The sequence below is a fragment of the Saccopteryx leptura genome, chromosome 5 (assembly GCF_036850995.1).
Source record: "Saccopteryx leptura isolate mSacLep1 chromosome 5, mSacLep1_pri_phased_curated, whole genome shotgun sequence".
NCBI lineage: Eukaryota > Metazoa > Chordata > Mammalia > Chiroptera > Emballonuridae > Saccopteryx > Saccopteryx leptura.
The window spans coordinates 123,921,459-123,946,135 of NC_089507.1; the positions used below are offsets into that span (position 1 = coordinate 123,921,459).

At 40.7% G+C, this 24,677-nt stretch overlaps 2 protein-coding genes across 2 annotated transcripts in view; both read right to left on the reverse strand.

Annotated features, from left to right (window-relative positions):
* KIAA1217 (KIAA1217 ortholog) overlaps positions 1-24,677 on the reverse strand; it is a 561,660-nt gene that overhangs the window by 456,826 nt on the left and 80,157 nt on the right. The window lies entirely within an intron of this gene.
* Positions 15,033-18,369, reverse strand: LOC136405503 (serine/arginine repetitive matrix protein 1-like). The gene is given in 8 exon segments (XM_066384986.1): positions 15,033-15,533; positions 15,535-16,086; positions 16,128-16,555; positions 16,558-16,614; positions 16,617-16,912; positions 17,147-17,324; positions 17,327-17,769; positions 18,178-18,369. Coding segments are annotated over 8 exon segments (2,625 nt in total). The 5' UTR covers positions 18,348-18,369.

Below are 24,677 nucleotides of genomic sequence, written 5' to 3' on the forward strand. Positions count from 1 at the left end.
CAAACTGCCCCTCCATTGTTGTTCTAAGATCCCTAAGCATCCTTACAATCATTATTTTGAACTCCGCATCTGGAAGTTTGATTATTTCCATATCACTCAGCTCATAAGGTATGTCTCTTGTAGACAGCATATGTATGGGTCCTGTTTTCTTATCTAGCTATGGTTTTTGATTGGATCTTTTAATTCATTTACATTTAAGGTTATTATTGATATGTAGTTGTTTATTGCCATTTTATTCTTTAAAACAGTATTCTTCTTTTGCTATATTTTTTCCCCACTTCTATCTGTTTACAACAGGCTCCTTAACATTTCCTGCAGCATTGATTTTGTTGTAATGAATTCCTCGAGTTTTTTTTCGTTTGGGAAGCTTTTGATTTCTCCTTCAATTTTAAACAATAGCCTTGCTGGATAAAGTAGTCTTGGTTGTAGGTTCTTGTTCTGCATTACTTTGAATATTTCTTCTCCTTCTCTTCTGGCCTCAAGTGTTTCCGTTGAGAAGTCTGATGTCATCCTTATGGGGGCTCCTTTGTAGGTGATAGCCTTTTTTCTCTAGCAGCTTTTTTTAAAATTTTTTTATTTTTCTGAAGCTGGAAACGGGGAGAGACAGACAGACTCCCGCATGCGCCCAAACGGGATCCACCCAGCACGCCCACCAGGGGCGATGCTCTGCCCACCAGGGGGCAATGCTCTGCCCCTCTGGGGCATCACTCTGTCATGACCAGAGCCACTCTAGCACCTGGGGCAGAGGCCAAGGAGCCATCCCCAGTGCCTGGGCCATCTTTGCTCCAATGGAGCCTTGGCTGCGGGAGGGGAAGAGAGAGACAGAGGGGAAGGAGGGGAGGGGGTGGAGAAGCAAATGGGCACTTCTCCTATGTGCCCTGGCTGGGAATCAAACCCGGGTCCCCCGCACGCCAGGCCGATGCTCTACCACTGAGCCAACCAGCCAGGGCCTCTAGCAGCTTTTAATATTTTCTCTTTATCACTTAGCTTTGGTATTTTAATTATGATGTGTCTTGGTGTAGGTTTCTTTGGGTTTCACTTTAATGGAGTTCTCTTCACTTCTTGATCTTGTGAGAGATTTTCCTTCATTAATTTAGGGAAGTTTTCAGCTATGATATGATTGAACAAAGTCTCTATCTCTTGTTCTTTCTCTTCTTCTTCAGGACCCTTATTTCTCTTCATGTTGTCACAGAGCTCTTTTAGAATTTCCTCAGATTTTTTGAGTCTCTTTTCTTTTTTCTTCTCTGCTTTCACGCCTTCATTCAACTTTTCCTCCAACTCACTGATTTGATCCTCACCTTCATCCATCCTGTTTTTAATTCCTTCCATTGTGGTCTTCATTTCTGATATTGTATTTGTGAGCTCCAACTGATTCTTTTTTAATATTTCAATATCCTTTTTTATACTTGCTACTTTTTTATTTAGGTGTTCATAATGACCATCCATTTTTGTTCTAAGATCCCTAAGCATCCTTACAATCATTATTTTGAATTCCACATTTGGAAGTTTGGTTATTTCCATATCACTCAGTTCACTTCCTGGAGGTTTCTCTTGTGGTTTCATTTAGATTTTACTTCTCTCTCTTCTCATTATGTCTGTGTATTTGGGTGTTTTGTTTGTAGAGCTGGTTGAATCTAGGCTTGGTGTTGTCTGCCTCCAGTTTTCAAATGTGTTATTTCTATGTCTTCTTGGGTTGGCATCAGCTATTATTTGTAATCCACTTTCGGATTTGGGCCGCTTTGAAGTCTTGATTTGTTTGTTTTCTTAACAGGTGACAGTCTTGTGTACTGATCTCGGCAGGGGGCTCATTTGAAATTGTATCCAGGAATGTGGTGGATGTAACCTGAGACTCTGAATGTTTCTTCTGCCTGTTACTCTCTGTAGGGGTAGGGTGTTTGTTTTCTCAGCTCCAGTAGTAAGGGGAGGTGTATCTCAGATCTCCATGGAGACCTGAGTTACTGCCCATCCTTCCCACTTCTTGTTTTCAGCTGTGTCTTGTTGTGCTGATTGGATCTGGAGAGATGTCTGGAGATCTGTGAACTGGAAGCACTTTAGCCTTTTGTTTTGTGGAAGAGTCAGCCCCTCCCCCAGCTATGGCTGCCTCCAGCACTGGATGAGTCAGCTTCTCAGGTCGTCCCCTGCATTCCTCTTTCCTTCACCGTCTGTCTCTCCCTGTCTCCCCTTTCTTTTTGGAAGACAAGCTGGCACTTTCAACACACCTTGTTCCTTAGTTGCCAGGCAAGTGGCTGTGAGCAGTATTTTCTGCTCTTTTCCTTACAACCTCACCTCCCCTCTGTTCTTGTAAGCAGGGGAGATTCAGGCACTCCCTACCAGGTTTGTTGTTTCTTCTTTGCTCCTTGGTTTTTGAGAGCTGTTCTTGTAGTCCAGAGTTGGTTTTTCATCTGATTTTTCCTAAATTAGTTTGTAATCCAGTTTGGTGGTGTGAGCTGGGAGTCTGTCATCAATGAAATATTTTTAAAATAATAAAAGAAGATAACTACCAATCTAGAATATCAGAACCAACTAAATTATTCTTTAACTATTGAGGATATTTTCCAATTATTTAGAGGTGTCCTAGAAAACAAAAAATTGTTTCTTAGTTAAAATAAACAATAAACAGATAAAATACTTGCAAGATTGATTTAAAAAGAGAGAAAATGCAAGTACAAATGTCTTTTGTATTAGAATGGGTAAGGGGACATAACTACAAATAAAGTATATATTTTTAAAAAGAGATTATCAGAAACAATTTTATGTAAATGCATTTGAAAAATCTAGCCAAAATGGTCAATTCACTTTATTTGTAACTAACAATTACTTAAGAAGAAAAAGAAAACCTGACCAACAATAATGAGAGAAACTGAAGCACTAGTTAGAGTAATTACTAAATTGTAGTTACACACCCTCTCTCTCTCACACACATGCCCAAAGATTCTTTCAGACAAGTTCTATAGTCTTTCAAAGTAAAATTCTAATATTCAAATTTAATCATGTATATAGTTTTCCATAGAATATAATAAGCTGACAATCTATTTTTAACTCATAAAAAGATAAACTTAATGTAAAATGAGCAAGGAAAAATATAGGCCAGTTTATTTAATATAAAATGTTTAAGTAAAATATTAGCAAATAAAATTTAGAATAAATATTTTAAAAATTATTATCAAGTAAAAGTTACCTCAGAATAGAGTGGTTTTTTTTTTTTTTTTTTTTTTTTTTTTTTTTTTTTGTGACAGAGACAGAAAGAGTCAGTGAGAGGGACAGATAGGGATAGAGAGGGAGGGAGAGAGATGAGAAGCATCAATTCTTCATTGTGGCACCTTAGTTGTTCATTGATTGCTTTCTCATATGTGCCTTGACGGGGGGGGGGGGGGGTGTACAGCAGACTGAGTAACCCCTTGCTTGAACCAGCAACCTTGGGCTCAAGCTGGTGAGCTTTGCTCAAACTAGATGATCCCGCGCTCAAGCTGCCAACCTTGGGGTCTCGAACCTGGGTCTTCTGTGTCCTCATCTGATACTCTATCCCATGGGTCCCCAAACCACGGCCCGTGGCCTGAGGCCATTTATCTGGCCACCGCCACACTTCCGGAAGGGGCACCTCTTTCATTAGTGGTTAGTGAGAGGAGCATAGTTCCCATTGAAATACTGGTCAGTTTTTTTATTTAAATTTACTTGTTCTTTATTTTAAATATTGTATTTGTTCTAGTTTTATTTTTTTACTTTAAAATAAGATATGCGCAGTGTGCATAGGGATTTGTTCATAGTTGTTTTTATAGTCTGGACCTTCAATGGTCTGAGGGACAGGGAACTGGCTCCCTGTGTAAAAAGTTTGGGGACCCCTGCTCTATCCCCTGAGCAGCAGAATAGAGTGATTTAATTTTAGAAAACATTAACATAATTCACTGATTAACACATTTAAAGAAAAATAAATAAATTCATTTCAATAGATGCAGAAATTATCTGATAAAGTTCAATATAATTTCCTGATAAAACTTTTGATCAAACAAGGAATAGAAGAATACTTTCTTAACCTGATAAGAGATATCATCCACTAAAAACCCAAGAGAATATAATACTTAATGGTGAAAAGTCAAGGGCATTTAACATAAAATCTGGGACAGAAGTGCCTGCTGTCAATGCTCCTATTTAACATTGCACAGGATGACCTAACTATAATAGCAAGTGGAAAAAGAAAAGAAAAAAAAGAGAAATAAGTAGATCAATATAAAGAAATTGAATATTTTCTTCATGCTCAATCAAATCAACTAAAATATAGAAATATTACAAAAGAACAAATAGAACTGTCATTGTTTGCATGTATGAATGCTTATTTAGAAAATCCAAATAATCTGCAAACTTAAAAATGATGAGTTCAACATGGTTGGAAACAAGAATTAAACAAAAATCTATTATATTTCTATGAACTATCAGTCAAGAATTATAATATTTCAGAAAAATAGTAAAATTTACAGTAAAAATAAACAACTTCAACAATAATTAGAAGGTGTATAGCAATGAATCTGGCAAAAAAAGTAGATTTTTTTTTTTTTGCTGAGAAAAATCACAAAATATTTTGAAAGACATGTAAGGAAGCTTAAACAGATGGAGAGCTAGATTATGTCCATGAAGGGAAGAACTTGATATTTAAATATCAAAATCATCCCCAAATCAATGTATAAATTCAATACTGTTATAACCAAAATTCTCTCATTGGTTTTCATTTAACCTGAAATGATGATGCATATAAATTTATATAGTATAATAAATATTTGAGATTAAGCAAGATATATTTGTGGAAAAAGAGTAAAAAAGGGTTATGACTCTAATAAGTAAACTATGTTATTGGTACAAGGATTAAAAAAAAAGGAGATTCCATAGCCTTAAATGTTGCTTGGAAAAGATAGCCTTGTTAATAAATTATATTGGAACAATTGTTCATATATTAAAAAAGATAAAATTGAATCAATACATCATACCATACATAAATCTAAATTCTAGATATATAGCTCAAAGATGTACTGGGAAAAAGTGTAACTATAAAACTTTTCAAAGGAAAGAGAGAAAAATAGTATTATTAAATTGTGTGGAAAAATATTTAAGATTTCTCAATGCACAAGTCATAAAAAATACTGACAGATTTAACAATATTTTAAAAATTAAATTGTTTGATAAAAGATACCACAAGTAAGTGGAAAACTAAGGTATTGGCTGGGAAGATATTTACAAATTATATACCCCCTTATGATTACTGTGCAGAGTATAAAGAAAGTGTTTACAAATCAATGATAAGAGACAATTAAGGAGAAAAAAATGGGTAAGTACAATATATCACACATAGATAGAATGCTCAATGATATAAAAATATACTCAGCTTCACCAGTAATTAGAAAGTCCCTACAACTAAGAGATTAACAAAACAGAATGTTTGATAGTATCAAGTATTGAAAAAGATGTGGAGGACAGAAACGCTAAATCAATGGTTCTTAGCCCTCACTGAACATTAGAATCACCCAGGGAACTTTAAAACAAATAGCAGTCTTGGGTCCCATCCCCAGAGATATGGATTTATTGGTCTGGGGTGGAACATAGGAATTAATAATTTTCAAAAGCTTCCTTGGTGATTCTTTTCCACAGCTGAAGTTTCAGACTCCATATTGCTCAACATTGTTGATGGTTGAATAAACCAATACAGTTTGGAGAGCCATTTAGCAATATCTAGTCAAGTGAAGATGTGCTTCTGTATGATTCAACAATTCAACTTCTAGGTGACTCCCTTGGGAAATTCTTTGCCCAAGTGTAAGAGAGATGTGCAAGGGTCACTGTAGTGTTATTATAAAAAGCAGAACTGCAGGGACCACCCAAATTTTCTCAATAGGAAAATGTATAAATCAAGTTTGAATTATGTATGCAATGTGATGCTATTTTGCTGTTATAATAAATAATATAGATACCTATATATCAAAATGGATACATTTTCAAAACAATGCTGAATTTAAAAAAAGTTATAAACTCGTGGATGATTTATACATTTAAAAATTTGAACATAAAGCAATACTATAACCACACATATAGATATTTCATGTATGGATCTTGTTACCTATCCCCCATGCACATAGTAAAAATACTAAAATATATGTGGGGATAATATATAACAATCTTAGTATAATTAACTCTTGCAAGGGAAGAAGGGGAAAAAAGAAAGTGATGCTTTGACTGCATTTATAATGTGTTTCATTTTATTTTACAAGTTATCTGAACTAAAGATGGCCAAATAACATATTTAATCTTGGTATTATTTCATTTTTGTACATTTGAGATATTTTATATTAACATGTAAAAGGCATAATGGAAATACAATTAGTATGCTCATGGGGACATATCTCTATTATTTTTTCATAAATTAAGAAACTATTTTTAGACATAGAATTAAAATGTAATAAAAATAAGGCACTGGATATGGAAGCCAGAGTCTAGAATTCACATTCTAGTTATGCAGCTAATTAGTAAGGTCGTATACACCTTTTTACTATGCTGGCTTCAGTTTCCTCATATATATATATATGTAAAAGGCTTGACTAAGATCATCCAAAACCCATTCTAACTTCAAATTTCTATAAGGCTCACTTTAGATTTCACAGGTATCAGGTAGGTAACAGGCCACTGAAAGCAGGCAACACTTACTGAACAGTGTCTGCACTGTAAAGGAGGGTACGACAAGCAGAGCACCAATGTTGCCACAGCTGATGGGGAGCCAGCACCATAAGGGGAGTGGCTGGGGCAATATTATGCCCCCCCAGAAAGAAGCACAGATCCTTAAGCACATCTAAATCAGAAAGCAAGCAAGTCTTCTGAAAACAACAACCATCCCAGATGGTGAAGACCAGAGTCATTTGGCTGCATTTTCCACCATTCCCAGATCACCTCCCCCATTTCAGGCCACCACCAATACCAGATTACACCATTACCATTAACACTTTCAAAGTGGGACACGTTCCTGCTGTTCACAACAGGACGTTGACCTTCGACTACATCTAGCTACTACACAACATGTAGAGAGAAATTTAAAGGACATCTTCAGAACTGAAATCATTCACTCTCCCAAGTGAAAACCCCCGATGGCCTGGCAGATGAGAATCTTTCACAGTAACAAGGCCAGTTCCAGGACACTGGCTTTGGCAATCAGTGATGAATCATATTTCTCAAAGGACAAGGCAGACAGTATCTAAACACCAGGGGAAAGTGGAGGGAAGAATGGAACACTCTTCGTTCGTGGAAGAGGTTTCCACCATTCCCTTGTCGTTGGATGCATCATTTCAAATCACTGGGGTTATAGAAAGCTGTGGCCAGGAAGATGGCTGTAGTGAAGTGGGGAATTGGGGGAAGTGGGGAAGTGGGGAAGCACAGATCACTCCTACATTCATTCTTGCTCAAATGTCAATCAGACAACGCTTTTGAAAGCAGCCAGCTCTTCTCTTGCACAATTTCTGGGAACGGTAGCACAACGTCTCCAGAAGCAAAGTCATGATTTATAGCTACCACATAAGGAGAGGAGGAGGGCTGAGGGATGGGGGTGGGAATTTGCTGTCCAGAGGGGAATGGGACATTTTGGCCACTTCTAGTGGCCTCCCCCCGTGCTTGCACATCGTCTGACCACAGCCCGCTAGGTCTGCTTGACAGCTCTGATAACTGGAGTTCTGAGCAGGAGTCAACATGTGCACGGCTGAGCTCAGTTTAATAGCGTAATCAATGCATAGTAATAGCACATGAAATGTTTAAATGTTTCAATGCCCTATGCCACACAGTAAGTTTTTTTTTCTATATTTGTGACATGATTTCATGGCATTTTCAAGAGGGGTTCACAGTAGTCAGTTTTAGTGAATTTCACCCTAGAGTTACAGGTTCATCAGCAAATGGTCTTCTCAGGAGAAAATTTTACTTGCTTATTTCTCAATCTAAAATATAGTTTATATTACTGGAGGAAATGAGGCAGGAGATATTCACTTGAAACATTAATGAAATTACACAATTCTTGGCATAAAAACACAAACATTACTATAAATATTACCTACTACCTGATAAACAGTGTTAAGAGCATAATACTTTGTACCTCATCTTGTAATAAATTTATGAGTTGGCAAATCATTTTACTTATATTTACAGTCCAGCTGACAACTTCACTGAAATTACAACATGCAAAAATTTGCTCAGTGGGTAATTACAATGGAAGAAAAGAGAACAACAAAGATAAAGTACCTGTATTTATTGGCAGTGGTTTTTTTTGTTTTGTTTTGTTTTTTTTTTTGTATTTTTCCGAAGCTGGAAATGGGATAGACAGACTCCCGCATGCGCCCGACCGGGATCCACCCGGCACGCCCACCAGGGGGCGACGCTCTGCCCACCAGGGGGCGATGCTCTGCCCCTCCCGGGCATCGTTCTGCCGCAACCAGAGCCACTCTAGCGCCTGGGGCAGAGGCCAAGGAGCCATCCCCAGAGCCCGGGCCATCTTTGCTCTAATGGAGCCTCGCTGCGGGAGGGGAAGAGAGAGACAGAGAGGAAGGAGAGAGGGAGGGGTGGAGAAGCAGATGGGCGCTTCTCCTGTGTGCCCTGGCCGGGAATCGAACCCGGGACTTCTTCACGCCAGGCCGACGCTCTACCACTGAGCCAACTGGCCAGGGCCGGCAGTGGTATTTTTTAAAGTAATCCTGAATTTCAAATTTTGCTTTTTTCTTTAAGAGCAAAGTCCCTGATCTGAGCTATATACTCCTTTGGTCCTCAGGGTATATACTTCATTCTTCTATAGGACAACTCTCTGGGATATCTTTCTTTTATATTTGTTTTTCCAAATATGAAAGTTCTACTGGGAAGTAGTAAAAAGACAAAAGTCTATCCTTTAAAAAAAAATCACGTGAAGTCCAGAATGTAAGCAACAAAGGAAAAATGAAACCTCTCCAAAACTAATATCTATTCTGAAGTGTAACTGCTCCCCTAGCTCCGTGAGAAGGCATCTTTCTGAAGTCAGGTGACATTTCTCATCATCCAGCCAGGGCTATTTTACAGCAATGTGAGCATGTTTGCAGAAAGATGAACTCATGCTCTGAAGTGCCTTATAGTGAAGGAAAACATGTGAAGGAAAACATATGAAGGATTTCCTGCTGAGGCATCGCTACCAAGGCACAGATTCGAGGGGGTGTGGTATTACTTGTTAAGGCGCTCTGTTTCCTAGACTCAGCGCTATCTGCTCAGCCATGAGCCTGCAGGCCCTGCTGCTGCTCTGCAGACAACCCTGTTATTCTGCGGCACCCCAGCAGCAGAGACGACTCCCAGGAAGCGGGTCAACAGCGTGGCAGTGCCCTGTTTGTCACAGCCCTTGTTTCAATCACATGTTACCTCCAGGAGCAGATAAATGTCCACAGGACATTCTGCTGAAATCCAGGCTTCTCATCCCATTTGTCTCCTCCTGGTCTCTTCACCTTCACCTCCTGCTATCTTATCTGAGTTAAACAGTTTCCAGGTATGAACTTTGTGAGCGCATTCTGGAAAATTAATATAAAATGTTACCAGTGTGTTCTTTCTTTTTCCAGCCCTCTCCGGTTTGACAGTAAACTTCAGAGGACAGCACATTTCAAAACATGTTATGAAGACACTAGTCAGTTTAGGAAAATGCGACTGCACATAGGAGGAAAAGAGCGTACCATGTAAGCGGCAGAGGCCTGTTCTCTGCCCCCACAGATGAACACTTCTTAGTTTGAAAAACAAAAACAGAAACAGTGATATCTCAAAACCTACTACTGTTGATAATGGGGTTATTTCCTTCCCTCTCAACAGTAGGGACACTGCTGCTCCTCCAGGGAGTTTTTCTCCTGTTAACCTAGCAATCCCATTAACAAAGCATTAACCATGTACAGTGTTAATCTCAATTATCCTAATAATTTGCTCCAACTCCATACCCAACTTTTTCATTAAAAACTGGTCTTAAACATCTTTTAGAAGTAAGCGCGTGTGATTTTCTTTCCACATCAATGTCTCTGTGCAAAAATTTACTTTGTGGGGCAAATGCTGTCATAAGGCCAGCTGAGTGACAGTGTCAGTTATTAAAAGAAGTAAAGAGGGGTGTGTGGAAGACGGGTAAGTTGTATGTGGAGCTATGGCCTATCTGTGTGGTGGGACAAAGAAAACTTTCAGGGGCTTAATAAAAACTTTTTCAAAGTTTTCTGAAACAATGTTCTATATCAGGGGTCCACAACCATGACTCGTGGGCCAAATCAGGCCCACAGCCAGTATTTGTGAAGTTTTGTTGGAAGATAGCCACACCTGTTTGTTCATATATTGTCTATGGCTGCTTTCCTACTATAATGACAAAGTTCAGTCATTATGACAGAGACTGTGTGTGGCCCATAAAGCCTACGATGTTTACTACCTAGCCTTTTACAGAAAAGGTTTGCAGACCCATCTTCTATATGATAGAGGGTCACTAGATAATGACAAATCTTTAGGCTTGCTTTTCGGAGTTGTGTAGTCAGAAGTATGACCTTAATCATATTTAAGAAAATGCTGATCACTCAAATGTCCTCCAACTATGTGTAAGGAGGGCTTCTTGGTGGTATGGAGTGGGGGTGGAACCCCAAGTTCCCAGGGGACAAAATGGATTGTATGGGGGTGTTGTTGGATAACACAGTCAGAAGAATTTAGACATCATCAAGGGAGAAGCCGGAGGAAAAATAAGGAAGCCTGCCTGTGAGTCAGGATGTGGAGTATTAGATGGCTGGAGCAAGCTGTCAGGATTAAGACCTTGAGAAAAAAAATGATTTGGACACTTTCTTTCTGGTGGAAGAGTGCCTACGTTTTCCCATTTTTTCCAGGACTTGCCCAGTTTTGAAACCAAAGGTCCTTGTAAAGCCCCAGTGGTGCAATCAGTCAGCACATGGTACTTATATGAAACCAAAGGTCTTGCATCCAGGAACGTCCTCAGTCCCAAGGAACCCTGGCCGTTGGCCGCATGACCTGCGCATGCTGGGCAGGAAGCCGTAGAAGTTAGCTGGACAGAAAGTCTTGAAGTGCAGTAGCCACACTTCCCAATGACCAGTACCTTCCGACCTCAGAGAGCTTAGATAAGAGGCAGGGAGCTACTTGGTGATACAGGTGGCCACTGGCGAAAGACACAATCTCTGTTCTCATTGCTTAAGTGATCTCACTGCAAGAACTCACACTGTGTGAACAGGAAGAGAATATTCTCAGAACAATCTGTATACAAGTGTGAGATCATCTGTCCCACTGGATAGTGTTTAGCCTGGCCTTTTCACCCAAAACCAGCCTGCATTTTTTCCAGACCAGCTGACCTGCTTAGTTTGATTACTGTCCGTAACTTTGAACTCTCAGCTCTAATTTCCCAAACTCCAGAGCCATCCCAAACATTGCTTTTTTTAATTCATTTTAGAGAGGAAGGGAGAGACAGGGAGAGAGAGAGAGAGAGAGAGAGAGAGAGAGAGAGAGAGAGAGAGAAGACAGAGAGAAGGGGGGGAGGAGCTGGAAGCATCAACTCCCATATGTGCCTTGACTAGGCAAGCCCAGGGTTTTGAACCGGCGACCTCAGCATTTCCAGGTCAACACTTTATCCACTGCGCCACCACAGGTCAGGCCATTGCTTTTAAGTTTATTTCCTTATCTATGAAACAAGGAATGCTGACCCAACTTTCTAGGCTCCAAATGTAACTACTTTTTTTTTTTACTCATCATCTATCAGTGAGAACATCAAATATTTCTTGAGCTGCTACTATATTCTAGGCACTGTACTAAGCTTAAGGCGTAGGGCTGAATCAGGTAAGCAAGGTGTCTGACATCATGAGAGAAAAAAGAAATCTAGAAAAATACAAACAGGATGATTTCAGACTGTGGTAAGTGTTTGGGGACAATAAAGCAAGGTGGTCTGCTATAGAATAACTGGGTGGTGAGGGGATTCCAGCCTAGACAGGGTGGTTGGAGGGAACCTTTCTGAGAAGGTGACATTCTAGCTGAATGCTGGAAGCTGAGAAGGAGTGGGCTGTACAGGGAGCTATGAGAGCTGTAAGTTCAAAGACAGAAAGGTAAGAAGACACATGGCATGTTCCTCAAACCAGAAAGGACACTGGCGTGGCACAGTGAGCAAGTGGGGAGGGTTAGACGGGCAGAGACCAGAAGGTATGTGGTCTTATAGGAATGATGAAGAGATTTAGAACTTTTCCAAGGGTAAGGTGAACGAAGCAGGGAATGTCTGTGATCTGATTTATGTTTCAAAAGGATTTCTCTAGCCCTACAGCCAAGCATGAGCTGGATGGGTAAGAGTGAAAAACAGATCAGGTGAGAGAGGGGTGTTGTCTGCAATAAAATGGCACCGTTAGTATTCAAGGGAAGAGAACGCTTTTGAGATGTATTTGGGGGTACAGCAAATGTGCCCCAGTCACAGTGGCCTGAAATCACCTTGCTTAGTTGTTCACACGTTAATTTTTCATTTCCACCCACTTGAGGGAAACTCCAGAGAGCGGGGACCAAATCTCCATCGGTTGCGACCATACGGCAAGCATCCAGCACACACCTCACACGGAGAAGGAATGCCTGTTATTCTGCCAGCTGCACATTAGGTGTGAACAACAACAAAAAAGCTATGACTGAGCAGGTGGGTCTCAGAGCCATGGAGTGGGAAGAGAGTGCGCTGGTTTGCCGAGAGCCAACTTTGCGGCTGGAGTTTGCATGGGGGAGGAAACAGTAGGTCGGCTCAATCGGCATCTCTTCCAAATCCATCTAGACTCTAGATTCTAGAGGGCTTCCTTCAAGGTAGAGCTTGGCTAGCTGAAAAGAATGTTTCTTAGATGCCCTTGCAGCCAGTGCTCTGCTAGTCTCACACATGCTCACAGACTTAATTTGGTCCTGACTGAGGGGAGGAGTGATAGCACAGGATGCTTCCATTCTGCAGGTGTGAATTAGGCCAGCACGGCTCCCCAGCTAATGGGCAGGCCAGCTCCACAGGCTGTGAGAAGAGCCCCAAGTCCAGAAGGGCCCCAAGTTCAGAAGGGCCGGCCCCCTACTTGTCGATGCTCTGTTGCTGTCTTATTTCTTACTAATTTTGAACAAAGGGACATTTTCATTTTGCACTGCATTTTGGAGACCAGCATTTTTATTTCCCACCGGGCCATACAAAGAACACAGCTCTCCCTGCCAACAGTCCTGGGTCAGCCCTCCAGTCTGGAGGGAGCAAGGGCCATGTGCTCCTAGAACCAGCAGGCAGCAGCTTCCAGTTCTCTAGATATTGCCTCAGTTGCCACAACCCAGGATCCAACGGCTGGGGCAGTGGCTCCTGGTCCTTATCTTCCTGGTCTTCCTGGTCTTCCTGGTCATGACCGAGGGAAGCCAGCTCTGCTCACGGGAGTATGTCAGGAGCCATTTGGGGAGGCCCAGCCTAGACCCTGATTCCCTTTCTGTTTCAAATTGAGTGGGTGCTGATATCTTCAGCAACGCTCATTCCCAATCAAGGGCACACTTGGAGGAACCATCTGGCTTCTTAAAGAGCTTTTTTCCTGTTTAATCATCAGACTTCACACTGTTGAGATTGTAGAATTTATTGGGGCATTTAGAGATTCCATGTTCTGGACATGCTTTTTATGGAGTGGGGAGCCTGAATAGCTGTTTAGCAGGGGTGGACTTGGGCATATTAGTTATGACTTTTAATTGCAAAGATGCATTCTTTTCCTTACTGATATACTGTTGGTTTCCCACTGGTGGACCCATGAGCATAGCCTGTCTACATTTTCACTTGGATGTCCATGTGACAGGTGAAATATGAGCAAGCTAGTAGTGTATCAGTTACCTGTGGCGGCTGTAACAAATCATTATACACTAGGTGACTTAACACAATAAGAATTTATCCTTTCAAAATTCTGGAGGCCAGAAGGCCCAGATCAAGGTGCCAAACTCTATAGCCATCCCAAACCATCCCAAACCAGCCCCTCCAGGGCTCGTCCCTTCTGGAAGTCCTGAGGGAAAGTCTGTCCCTTGCCTCTCCTAGCTTCTGGCATTGCTGGCAAACCTTGATTTTTTTTTTTTGGCATTCTTTTTTTTTTTTTAATTTAGAAATTTATTCTGTTTAATCCACAAGCTTTATATAGCTTTAGTTTAAAAAAAAAACACAAAAACTCAACAACAACAAAAAAACAAAAAGAGTGAAAACAAGACACTATTTCAAAGCCTGGGCCCTTCCAGCCTTCCAAATACAAGAGCTTGGAAAGTTGTATATACCAATTGGAAGACTAAGACAAAATTATGAATGGAGCCATGGTATTTCAGAAACAGAATTTATGTAACTGAAGGATCCTTCCTGGGACTAGTTAATGGCCTTCACAAAAAACCACAACAGAATAGAATGAAATTCCAGTGTTCCAAATCAATTTCTTACACATCAATATTAACCCCCAGTGTCCTGGCAAACAACATGCTTTCATTTTCTGTCTCATCCTAGAGTTTGAATCCTGACTCATTTCAGCAGAGACTCCACAGGCAACAGGAAAGATTGTGGCATTAAACTGTTTATACTTTTGTCGTAGTTCAACAGTGGTCTTAATTCTGGGCAACTGCAAACCATACAAGGTTGGAAGCATCATAACGTAAATGGGTGATAAGACTCAAATGAGAAAAAGGAAAAAAAAAAAAAAAAAAAAAAAAAAGAGAGAGAGAGAGAGAACCTCTGGGAGTAGCCAGGGGCATTTAAAGAAACCATAAGGATGCCAGCAATATTTAAAGCCCCCTTTTTAAAAAGGGGTCTTTTTTTGGCTTAAAATATTCCACTCTAAATGAATTTATGTCAGCTGTCAATAAAAGAATGTCACTAATACATCTTGGACACCTTTTGCAATGTAAATCCATGCCTTTTTTTTTACATGGTGAACTTCAACCTAGCAATTATTGCAACAAATGTTATAGTCTAAAGCTCAAACACATTTTTAGCAATTTTGAAATTGAATTGAGTACAAACCAAATAAAATTTACATCCTAACAACTATTTCCACCTACGACTGTAGAGACACTTGAGCCTTCCTCAGGGATCGCAGGGCCTTTTTCCGCAGGTGCTTCTCTAGGTCGTCAAGGTTACCCTCAGCTTCACTCTCAGTCTCCTTCCGAGTCTCTGGCTCCGCCTCTGGTTCTTCCTGTGCTGATGTGGTGGCAGGAGCAGCAACGGTGGCAGGGGTTCCGGCGGCTGCAGCAGCTGCAGCCACAGCCTTTCTTTCTTGTGTTTTTTTTTTGTGTTTCTTGTGCTTTTTATCTTTTTTGTGTTTCTTGTCCTTCTTTTCTTTCTTTTTCTTTCCACCACCTTCTTGGTCTGAATTCCTCGCTGGTGATGGGCTTGGTGTTGGGCTTTTAGCTTTTCTGACCTGTACCGCTGGTGACCAGTTGGTAGAGGGTGACTGAGACTGGACAGGAGAGGGGGGTACTGGCTCAGGAGACCTTGAGACAGATCGGGAGGGTGAGACTCTCCTTACAGGCTGAGGGCTTGGTGAGGCAGCTTTTTTTCATCTTTTTGGGCTCCGGAGTCCTGGAGACTTTCCTAATGGGCCTAGTGCTTGGAGATGGGGACTGCCTTCTTTGGGGTGATGGTGATGGTCCTCTTCGAATGGGCGGAGGACTTGAGGAGGTCTGAGGAGCTCGAGGCCGTGGTGATAGCGAACGCCGTGTGTTTGGTTGTGGTGAGCGGGCCTCCTGGGTAGACCGGCTTGGAGAAGACCCTTTCCTCTGCTTTGATGACAGTGAAGGTGAACGTCTCTTGGTGGGTGGGGAGCTTCTTTGTTTGGGAGGTGGAGAATGGGAGACCCGACGCCTTGGTGGTGGAGAGGGTGATGCCCCTCGTTTAGGAAGGGGTGGGGGAGAAGCTGTTCTTCTCTTTGGAGGCGGGGAGGGAGAATATCTTCTCTGTATTGGAGGAAAGTATCTTCTTGGGGAAGGTGATCGCCGACGTGGGGGAGGAGGAGTCCGTCGTCGTGGTGTGGGGGACCTACGTCGTCCAGGAGGTGGAGCAGGAGAGGGAGAACATCGCCGTCTGGCGGGTGGGGGCAGGGACTTCTCCGTCTACCATTTTTAGTCATTGGCGACTGCCATCGCTTTCCCACCTGCATCCGAGGGGAAGGCTCTTTCTGGCGCTTTCGAGGTGATGGAGAGGCACTCCGGGAAGGTGAATGTCTCCGCCGCCTGCCTACCTCACCGTTCTTCACATGGGCCCTCTTGGGTCGCTCATCTTCTGAGGAAGAGGAGGAGCCAGAACCAGACGAGGACTGCTGGTTCTGTCGTCTATAGTGACGTCTCTGCTGCACAGAGTCTGCTGCAGCCATTTTGCCACCTTTATCTTCTTCTGATTCAGATAACTCTACTTTTCTAGGCTTGGGTGCTGGTGAAGGGGACTCTCTTTTTTCTGTACCTTTATGTTTTATCACTTTACCTGAAGTTCTCCCTGGAGAAACAGAAACACGGCTTTTCCTTGTTCGGTTTGACGGCTGGGGTGTTGGGGAATGACGAGTTTTTGGTGGAGGAGTTGCTGGGGCGATGGCCTGTGCCGTCGCCTTGGGGGACTTGCCGAAGGAGACAACCTCCGCGCTTTTCAGGGGGGCAGGATGTCCTCTTAGGAGGCTTCTTTGGTGGTGACCGGGAATGAGACGAAGAGGAGGAGGAACTACTCCCAGACAAGGATGCTTATGAGCGCCTTCCTCGCCTCACTGGAGATCTGCTCCTTCCGAGCCGGGGTGAAGGAGGCACTCGTCTTGGCGGAGTTCTTCTTCGAAGAGAGGGCCGCCTTCCAGGTGAGGATGGTCTTGATCTGGGTCTGTGGCGCCGTCGGGGTCGAGGATGAGAAGGGGAGCGAGAACGTGTCCGGGATCTGGATTTGGAACGTGTCCGGGATCTGGATTTGGAACGTGGCCGGGATCTGGATTTGGAACGTGGCCGGGATCTGGATTTGGAACGTGACCGGGATCTGGATTTGGAACGTGTCCGGGATCTGGATTTGGAACGTGTCCGGGATCTGGATTTGGAACGTGACCGGGATCTGGATTTGGAACGTGTCCGGGATCTGGATTTGGAACGTGACTGGGATCTGGATTTGGAACGTGTCCGGGATCTGGATTTGGAGCGTGACCGGGGTCGTGGTCTGGTCTTGTCCTTTTCCTTTTCTTGTTTAGAATTTTTCTCTGGAGAAAGTTCTTTAGGTTCCGGTACAGGTTCAAGCTTGGGAACTTTCAGGATGTCACTAGTACAAGTGGCCTCTTGTACTGAAGATTCTTTTACTTTTGCTGATGGTTCTGAAGGACTGTGATGGTTCTGTGACGGGGAGATCGAGAATGACTGCGCTTTCTCTCTCTCCTGACAGGGGAAGATCGTCTTCTAGGGGAAAGGGATCTGGATTTGCGTCTTCGAGGGCTTCGTGACCTCTCTCTTTTTTCTCTGCTGCTTTCTTTTTCTTCCTTATCCCTCTTATCTTTGTCTTCATCTTGTTTTTTCATAGATGCCAACTTTTCTTGCTCAGTCTGTTTCTGTTTTATTTCTTCTTTCTTCAGTTCTAGGAAAGCAGAGGGAATTCCGGCCATGTTTTCTTGTGCACTTAGGAGCAGGGGCCACAGTTCTCCCATAAATTCTCTAGCATTTTTTCCATTCAAAAACCCAGTCAGGTTGATTTGCATCATTTTGGAGTCTGGATTCTTCACTTCCAGTTGGTTGAATATAAACTCAATCACAACATTATCTTCAAACCCAAGGATTTCTTTTTTTTTTTTTGTATTTTTCTGAAGCTGGAAACGGGGAGAGACAGACAGACTCCCGCATGCGCCCGACCGGGATCCACCCGGCACGCCCACCAGGGGGTGACACTCTGCCCACCAGGGGGGATGCCCTGCCCCTCCGGGGCCTCGCTCTGCCGCGACCAGAGCCACTCTAGCGCCTGGGGCAGAGGCCAAGGAGCCATCCCCAGCGCCCCGGCCATCTTTGCTCCAATGGAGCCTTGGCTGCGGGAGGGGAAGAGAGAGACAGAGAGGAAGGAGAGGGGGAAGGGTGGAGAAGCAGATGGGCGCTTCTCCTGTGTGCCCTGGCCGGGAATCGAACCCGGGACTCCTGCACACCAAGCCGACGCTCTACCGCTGAGCCAACCGGCCAGGGCCAAACCCAAGGATTTCTGTTACTCGTTTTGTTATCCAAGGCTTTATAACTTCCAAATTTACTTTGCTCATATCTACCTTTTTTTCTAGGCGTTCTGCAAATTTCAGCTGCTTCAGTAGCTTCTTCTGTTTGTTCCTGAACCGATTATCCTGTTCTGCACTTGTTCCGCGAAAGAATCCCGCGTCCATCTTGCTGCCTCGCTCGGAGATCGCTCCCTATCCCCCCCTTTTTTGGCATTCTTTTATCTTTTATCTATTCTGTATCTTTGGTCTTTGCATGGCCTTCTCTTCTGTGTGTCTCTGTGTTCTTCCTCTTCTATTCTTCTAAGAACAGGGTCACTGGATTTAGGTCCAAACCTAATCTATTATGAACTCATCTTCATTACATCTGCAAAGACCTTATTTCCAAATGAGGTCACCACATTCTGAGGTGCTGCGGGGAACACTATTCAACCCATGATACCAAGGTATAGATCTGAGCATACAATCCAAAATAAAGTCACTTAGTCTACACAGAAGTCAAACATTCTGGCCTCAAAGCTGTCTGTTCCTGATCAACGAAACCAACCAGCTACAGATACAGAGTCTAGAAAGACTTGGTGATGCTGACCAACCATACTATAGTGGAAGACAATGAAAGACCCCACAGTTTGTTTTACTTTTAAACATATCTTACCTCATGGTACTTCTGTATATGTAGTGACATCTTGCTTTCTTTCATTGCATTTGTTGTCAGAAAATATTAACTAGTTGTGGGAAATGTCCATTACTACCCAAAATAAACCATAAAAAATACCAACCCTCTCAAGTAAATTGTAAATTATTTTCATCTAAAATTATTTTCTCCATGAATATACCCCTCTGATTTTGTTCTGCCTAGAAAAATTTCCATAATATTACAAGTAAAGGACAAGTATTTGTGCAAAAGAGACAAAGGTCGGGTAAAATCATTGAAACTAATGTTGCTCCACTTGTGTGTTATGATGACTATTTACATTTCACAAATCAAAAAATAATTTATGGTATTTTAGATACTATTTTTTTCTAGTTCAATGAGATCTACTTCCTTAAACCTGAAGAAGCAAGTATTTTCCACCCCCAAAGATGAATGCCCAAAATATAGCTTTAGGGCATAGAAGAGAAGATTGCATTATTAAAATAGACAAAAGCCATCCCAGCAGAACTTTTTCATCGTTTTTCACTGGGCATATCTTGCCATGAGAAAATTACTTTTATCAGGCAATACTGAAGATATGTATTCCTTCTTATTCCATTAATTAAACTGTAATACAATCACTTGGGTTACTCATAACCAATCTTTGGAAGATTAATATAGAATGTGATTCCTTTGCTCATATTTGGCTTCTGCATAGAAATGACATGACTATGAAGTTTATGTTCCCATAACGTGTAAGAATTGTATTTTGCACCGAATAGCTAACATAAAAAATAACTACTGGTATAAACAACCATTTTTGGCATACATTATTAATGTGTCACTGAAAATACTAATACAATACCCATTGTAGCTACAAAAACTGAATACTTAATTTATAAGAATGCATAAAGAAAAATATTACTAAAATTATGTCATATCAGAAAGAATAATATAAAAATAGATTTTGGATGTTGGCTATCAAATTACCTCATTTTTAATATGCACTTTGAAGAAACTAAAACTTGCATTGTTCTAACCTAAGTACTTGCTTTATTCCTGGATCAATCATTTTAGTCATCATTATTCCTTTAACTTTTAGGTTACTTCCTCTCTTTGGAAATGAACCCTTCATTTCCCCCTGAATGTCCTTCTGGATTTCTGTTGATTTCAGATCTGCCCTAGCTTACTTTCTGTCTGTTCCCCAGTTTCCATCTGTTCGCCATTCTGCTGGTTTTCTCCACTACAGTTAACAGAAAAAGAGAATAACAACAAAAGGTGGCAGCCAAACAGACACCATAAAACTGTGGATCAAATCAGAAAAAAACAGGAACTGCAGGATTACATACATTGGTGGGACATAAAAGCGAGACTAAGAGGCATGGACAGGAGTGTGGTGGTTTTGGGGGGTGGGGGGAGGGAAGGAGGGAGAGGGGGAGGGGAAGGGGTACAGAGAGAACTGGATGGAGGGTGGCGGAGGACGATCTCTCTTCAGGTGATGGGTATGCAACAGAACTAAATGACAAGATAACCTGGAAATGTTTTCTTTGAATGTATGTACCCTGATTTATTGATGTCACCCCATTAAAATAAAAATTTATTTATTAAAATAACAAACAAACAAAAAAACTGTGGATCAGTGTAAATCCTGCTTAGCAACAGACCCAGTTAACTTAAGCATGTTTTTTTTTTTTAAAAAAACCCACAATTCAACTGAGAAGTTAAGAAATTAACTTCTATATTCAACTAGCTATATAAGACAAGGTAGTCATCACAATGAAAAAGGAAAAGGCAACTGGAAAGGTAGACAAAGGACTGTATAAGTTTCTTTCTGTTTGTGACATTAAATAATTTAAACATCCACAGAAATGTTTTGTTTGTTTTGTTGTTCTCATGATGTTGATCCTAGTTCTCAGATCATTAATGAAAAGAGTGACAAGTAAAATTATTTTGAGATCATTCTGCTTTTTCTTCAGTCTTCTCTGTGATTCATCATTGGATGTTGCTTAGATTCTCATGTACTTTTTAATCTAGGAGACATATTTAAATCTTGGCAAGTTTGAGCTGACCTATGGGGTAAAACACAGTTACACAGCAATTACTGCTTCTTTAGCATTCAGGTATATTACATCTGTTGCATTCCCCTTATCCTTTAATTTTATCATTCCATAAAAAGGCAATTGCATTAGTAAAACATTATTTCTTTATATATATATATAGTGATTTTTTTTTAGAAATTAAATTGAGTGAGGTGACATTGATCAACTAGAGTACATAGGTTTCAGGTAAACATTTCCATAGCATTTGAACTGTTGATTGTGTTGTGTGCCCATCAACCAAAGTCAAATCATTTTCTGTCACCTTATATTTGGAATTTCTACTCCTCATTTTTCTAAACTTTAGTTGGCTTAAAGGTTTCTTTTCTATTAACATTTATTTCAAAATGGATGTAAGCTAGGCATTCTGGAAAATAACTTTAAAGATGTATTTTGTTAACATCTTCTAAAACTAAAAGTACCTCATTTTTTCCTTTCCCTTCAGCTGTTATTTACCATGCAGCCCACTATATCTTTTGAAGCTTAAGAACCCTTCAGTCATTGCCCTTGCCAGATAGTATGGTTGGTTGGAGCATCGTCCTGATACACAAAAGTTGTGGGTTTGAACCCCGGTCAGGGCACATGCAAGAACAGATTGTTGTTTATCTCTCCCTGTCCTCTCTTTCTAAAATCAATAAACAAATTTAAAAAAGAACCCTTCAATCATTGAATGCTAGTTAATAACATTAACATAAATATCATGTGTCCTTATCTGTTTTTGTCACCTAAATATGATACATTTGGTTGTGAGGTAATCCTAGTATTTCAGTCTCTACCTCAATAGAGGTTAGTATTTTTCTGAAGATGTGTGATTTTCTTTTGTTATAAACAGTCTCTATGGTTACACAGTTGCTCACACCTGGTAGATAAAACAGCCTGCCTTAGGATAAGAGGTCAAACCTGATACTTTCAGGCTTCCAGAACCTTCCTGTAGCATCTCTCTTTTCTTCCCTCTTCCCTGCCTTAACATGGGATTCTTACTGGGTGTTCTGAATGCTCTTATGGATGAACCACCACACCTGCCTTTTCATGAGCAAATGATTTCACCACCTGTTGTGATACAGAGTAATGTGAACCAACCCACCTATGATGGGATGAGTTAGTAATTTTTAACATTTTCTTTGGTGTCTTCATAAAATTCCAAGTAAAAAACTATTCTAAAAACTTAAAGATAGAAATATACCTTAGGTGAACCCGTTAAATCAGGGGTCGGGAACCTATGGCTCGCGAGCTAGATGTGGCTCTTTAGATGGCTGCATCTGGCTCACAGACAAATCTTTAATAAAAAAATAATAACATAAAAATATAAAATATTCTCATGTATTACAATCCATTCATTTCCTACCGTTCATGTTCATGGTTGCGGGTGGCTGGAGCCAATCACAGCTGTCCTCCAGGACAACACCAAATTTTTATTAGATAATATGTAATGTACACGGGTTGTTGTATGGCTCTCATGGAATTACATTTTAAAATATGTGGCACTCATGGCTCTCTCAGCCAAAAAGTTTCCCGACCCCTGCCTTAGATTATTCCATGCAAGATTCTCCACGGGGCAAAGTGAAATACACAGCAACCTTAACAAAATGTTGGTTTACTAATTAAAAAAATCAAGTTTCTTGTTTTTCTGTCTGGCTACAGTACATTTTAAAAAATAGACTGTATTTTTTATTGCAGTGAGGTTCACAGCAAAATTGAGCAGGAAGTACAGAGGTCTCACACATCCCTCTCCTGCCCCACTCATGGCTTCCCCCACTGTCAACATTGGCGTCAGAGTGAGACATTCGTTACAATCCACGAACCTGCATTGACAAATCATTATCACCCAAAGTCCATAGTTTACATTTTAGTTTACTCTTGGTGGTGCACATTTTATGCATTTGGACAAATGTATAATTACCCACTATTATAGTGTCATACAGAATAGTGTCGCTGCCCTAAAACTCCTCTGTGATTTGCTTATTCATCCTCTTTTCTCCCAATGGCTGGAAACCACTGATATCTTTATTGTCTTGATAGTTCTACCTTTCCCAGAATGTCATATAATCGAAATTATATGGTGTGTAGCTTTTTCATATTGATTTCTTTCACTAGTGACATTAAAGTTTTCTCCATGTCTTCTTACCATTTGAAAGTTCATTTCTTTTTAGTGTTGAGTAATATTTCATTATTTGGACATACCACTGTTTTTTCATTTGCCCACTGAAGGACATCTTTGTTGCTTCCAAGTTTTAGTTATTATGATTTGAGCTGTTATAAAAGTCCATGTGCAGGATTCTGTGTGGACAAACTTTTCAACTCATTTGGGAAAACGCCAAGGAGAACACTGCTAGATGGTGTGGAGTATGTCTACCAAACTGTCTTCTAATGTGGCAATACCATTTTGCATTTCTCCCAGCAGTGACTGACAGTTCCTGGTGTTCTACATCTTAACCAGCATTTGGTGCTGTCAGTGTTTTGGACTTTTGCCATACTAATACGGGTGTATAGTGGTAGCTCATTGCTTTTAGTTTGCAGTTCCCTAATGGTATGTGATGGGTGACATCTTTTCACATGCCTATTTAACATTTGTATATCTTCTTTGGCCATGTGTCTGTGCAAATTTTTCTCTCATTTTTTAACTGCATTGTTTGTTTTCTTATTATTGAGTTTTAAGAGTTCTTTGTATATTTTGAGTAACAGTCTTTTAACAGATATGACTTTTGACAATATTTTTTGTGGCTTGTTTTCTCATTCTCTTGGCAGTATCTTTCAGACAGCAGAAGTTTTTAATTTTAATAAAGTCCAACTTGATAATTGTTTCTTTGTGGATCATGTGTTGCTGTATCTAAAAAGCCATTGCCAAATACAAGGTCATAGATTTTCTTTTATATTATTTTCTAGGAGTTTTACTATTTTGCCTCTTATGTTTAGGTCTATGATCCATTTTGAATTATTTTTGTGAAGGGTGTCAAGTCTGTGTCTGGATTCATTTTTATCTATGTGAATGTCTAGTTGTTCCAGTACCACCTGTTTCTTCATTATATTGTCTCTGCTCTTTGGTCAAAGATTAATTGACTATAATTATATAGGTCCATTTATGGGCTCTTCATTCTGCCTCATTGATCTATTTGTCTATTCTTTGCCAATACCACATTATCTTTTTATTTTTTTTAGGATAGCTTGAAATTTCTTTTAATTTTAATTTTTAATTTATTGTGTTGACATGGTTTCAAGTGCTCCACTCAGTAAAACACTGTCTACACACCGCATCGTGACCCCATTCCCCATGCCATCTCTTTCCACCCTATTCCCCCAGCATGTCTCCCTGTCAACCCCTTTTCATCTGGCTATTTCTACCCTGTTGTCTGTATCTATGCAATATATATATATAGTTTCTCTGTTTATTGTGTTCATTAGATTCCACATATGAGTGAGATCATACGATATTTGTCTTTCTCTGCCTGGCTTATTTCACTTACCATAATAATCTCCAGATCCATCCATGCTGTCTCAAAAGGTAAGATTTCCTTCTTTTTTATGGCATGTAGTATTCTATTGTGCAAATGTACCACAGCTTTTTAATCCACTCATCCACTGATGGACACTTGGGCTATTTCCAGATCTTGGTTATTGTAAACAATGCTGCAATGAACATGGGGTGCATTTCTCCTTTTGAATTAGTGTTTTGGTATTTTTAGGATATGTTCCTGGAAGTGGGATAGCTGGGTCAAAAGGCAGTTCGATTTTTAATTTTTTGAGGAATCTCCATACTGTTTTCCACGGAGG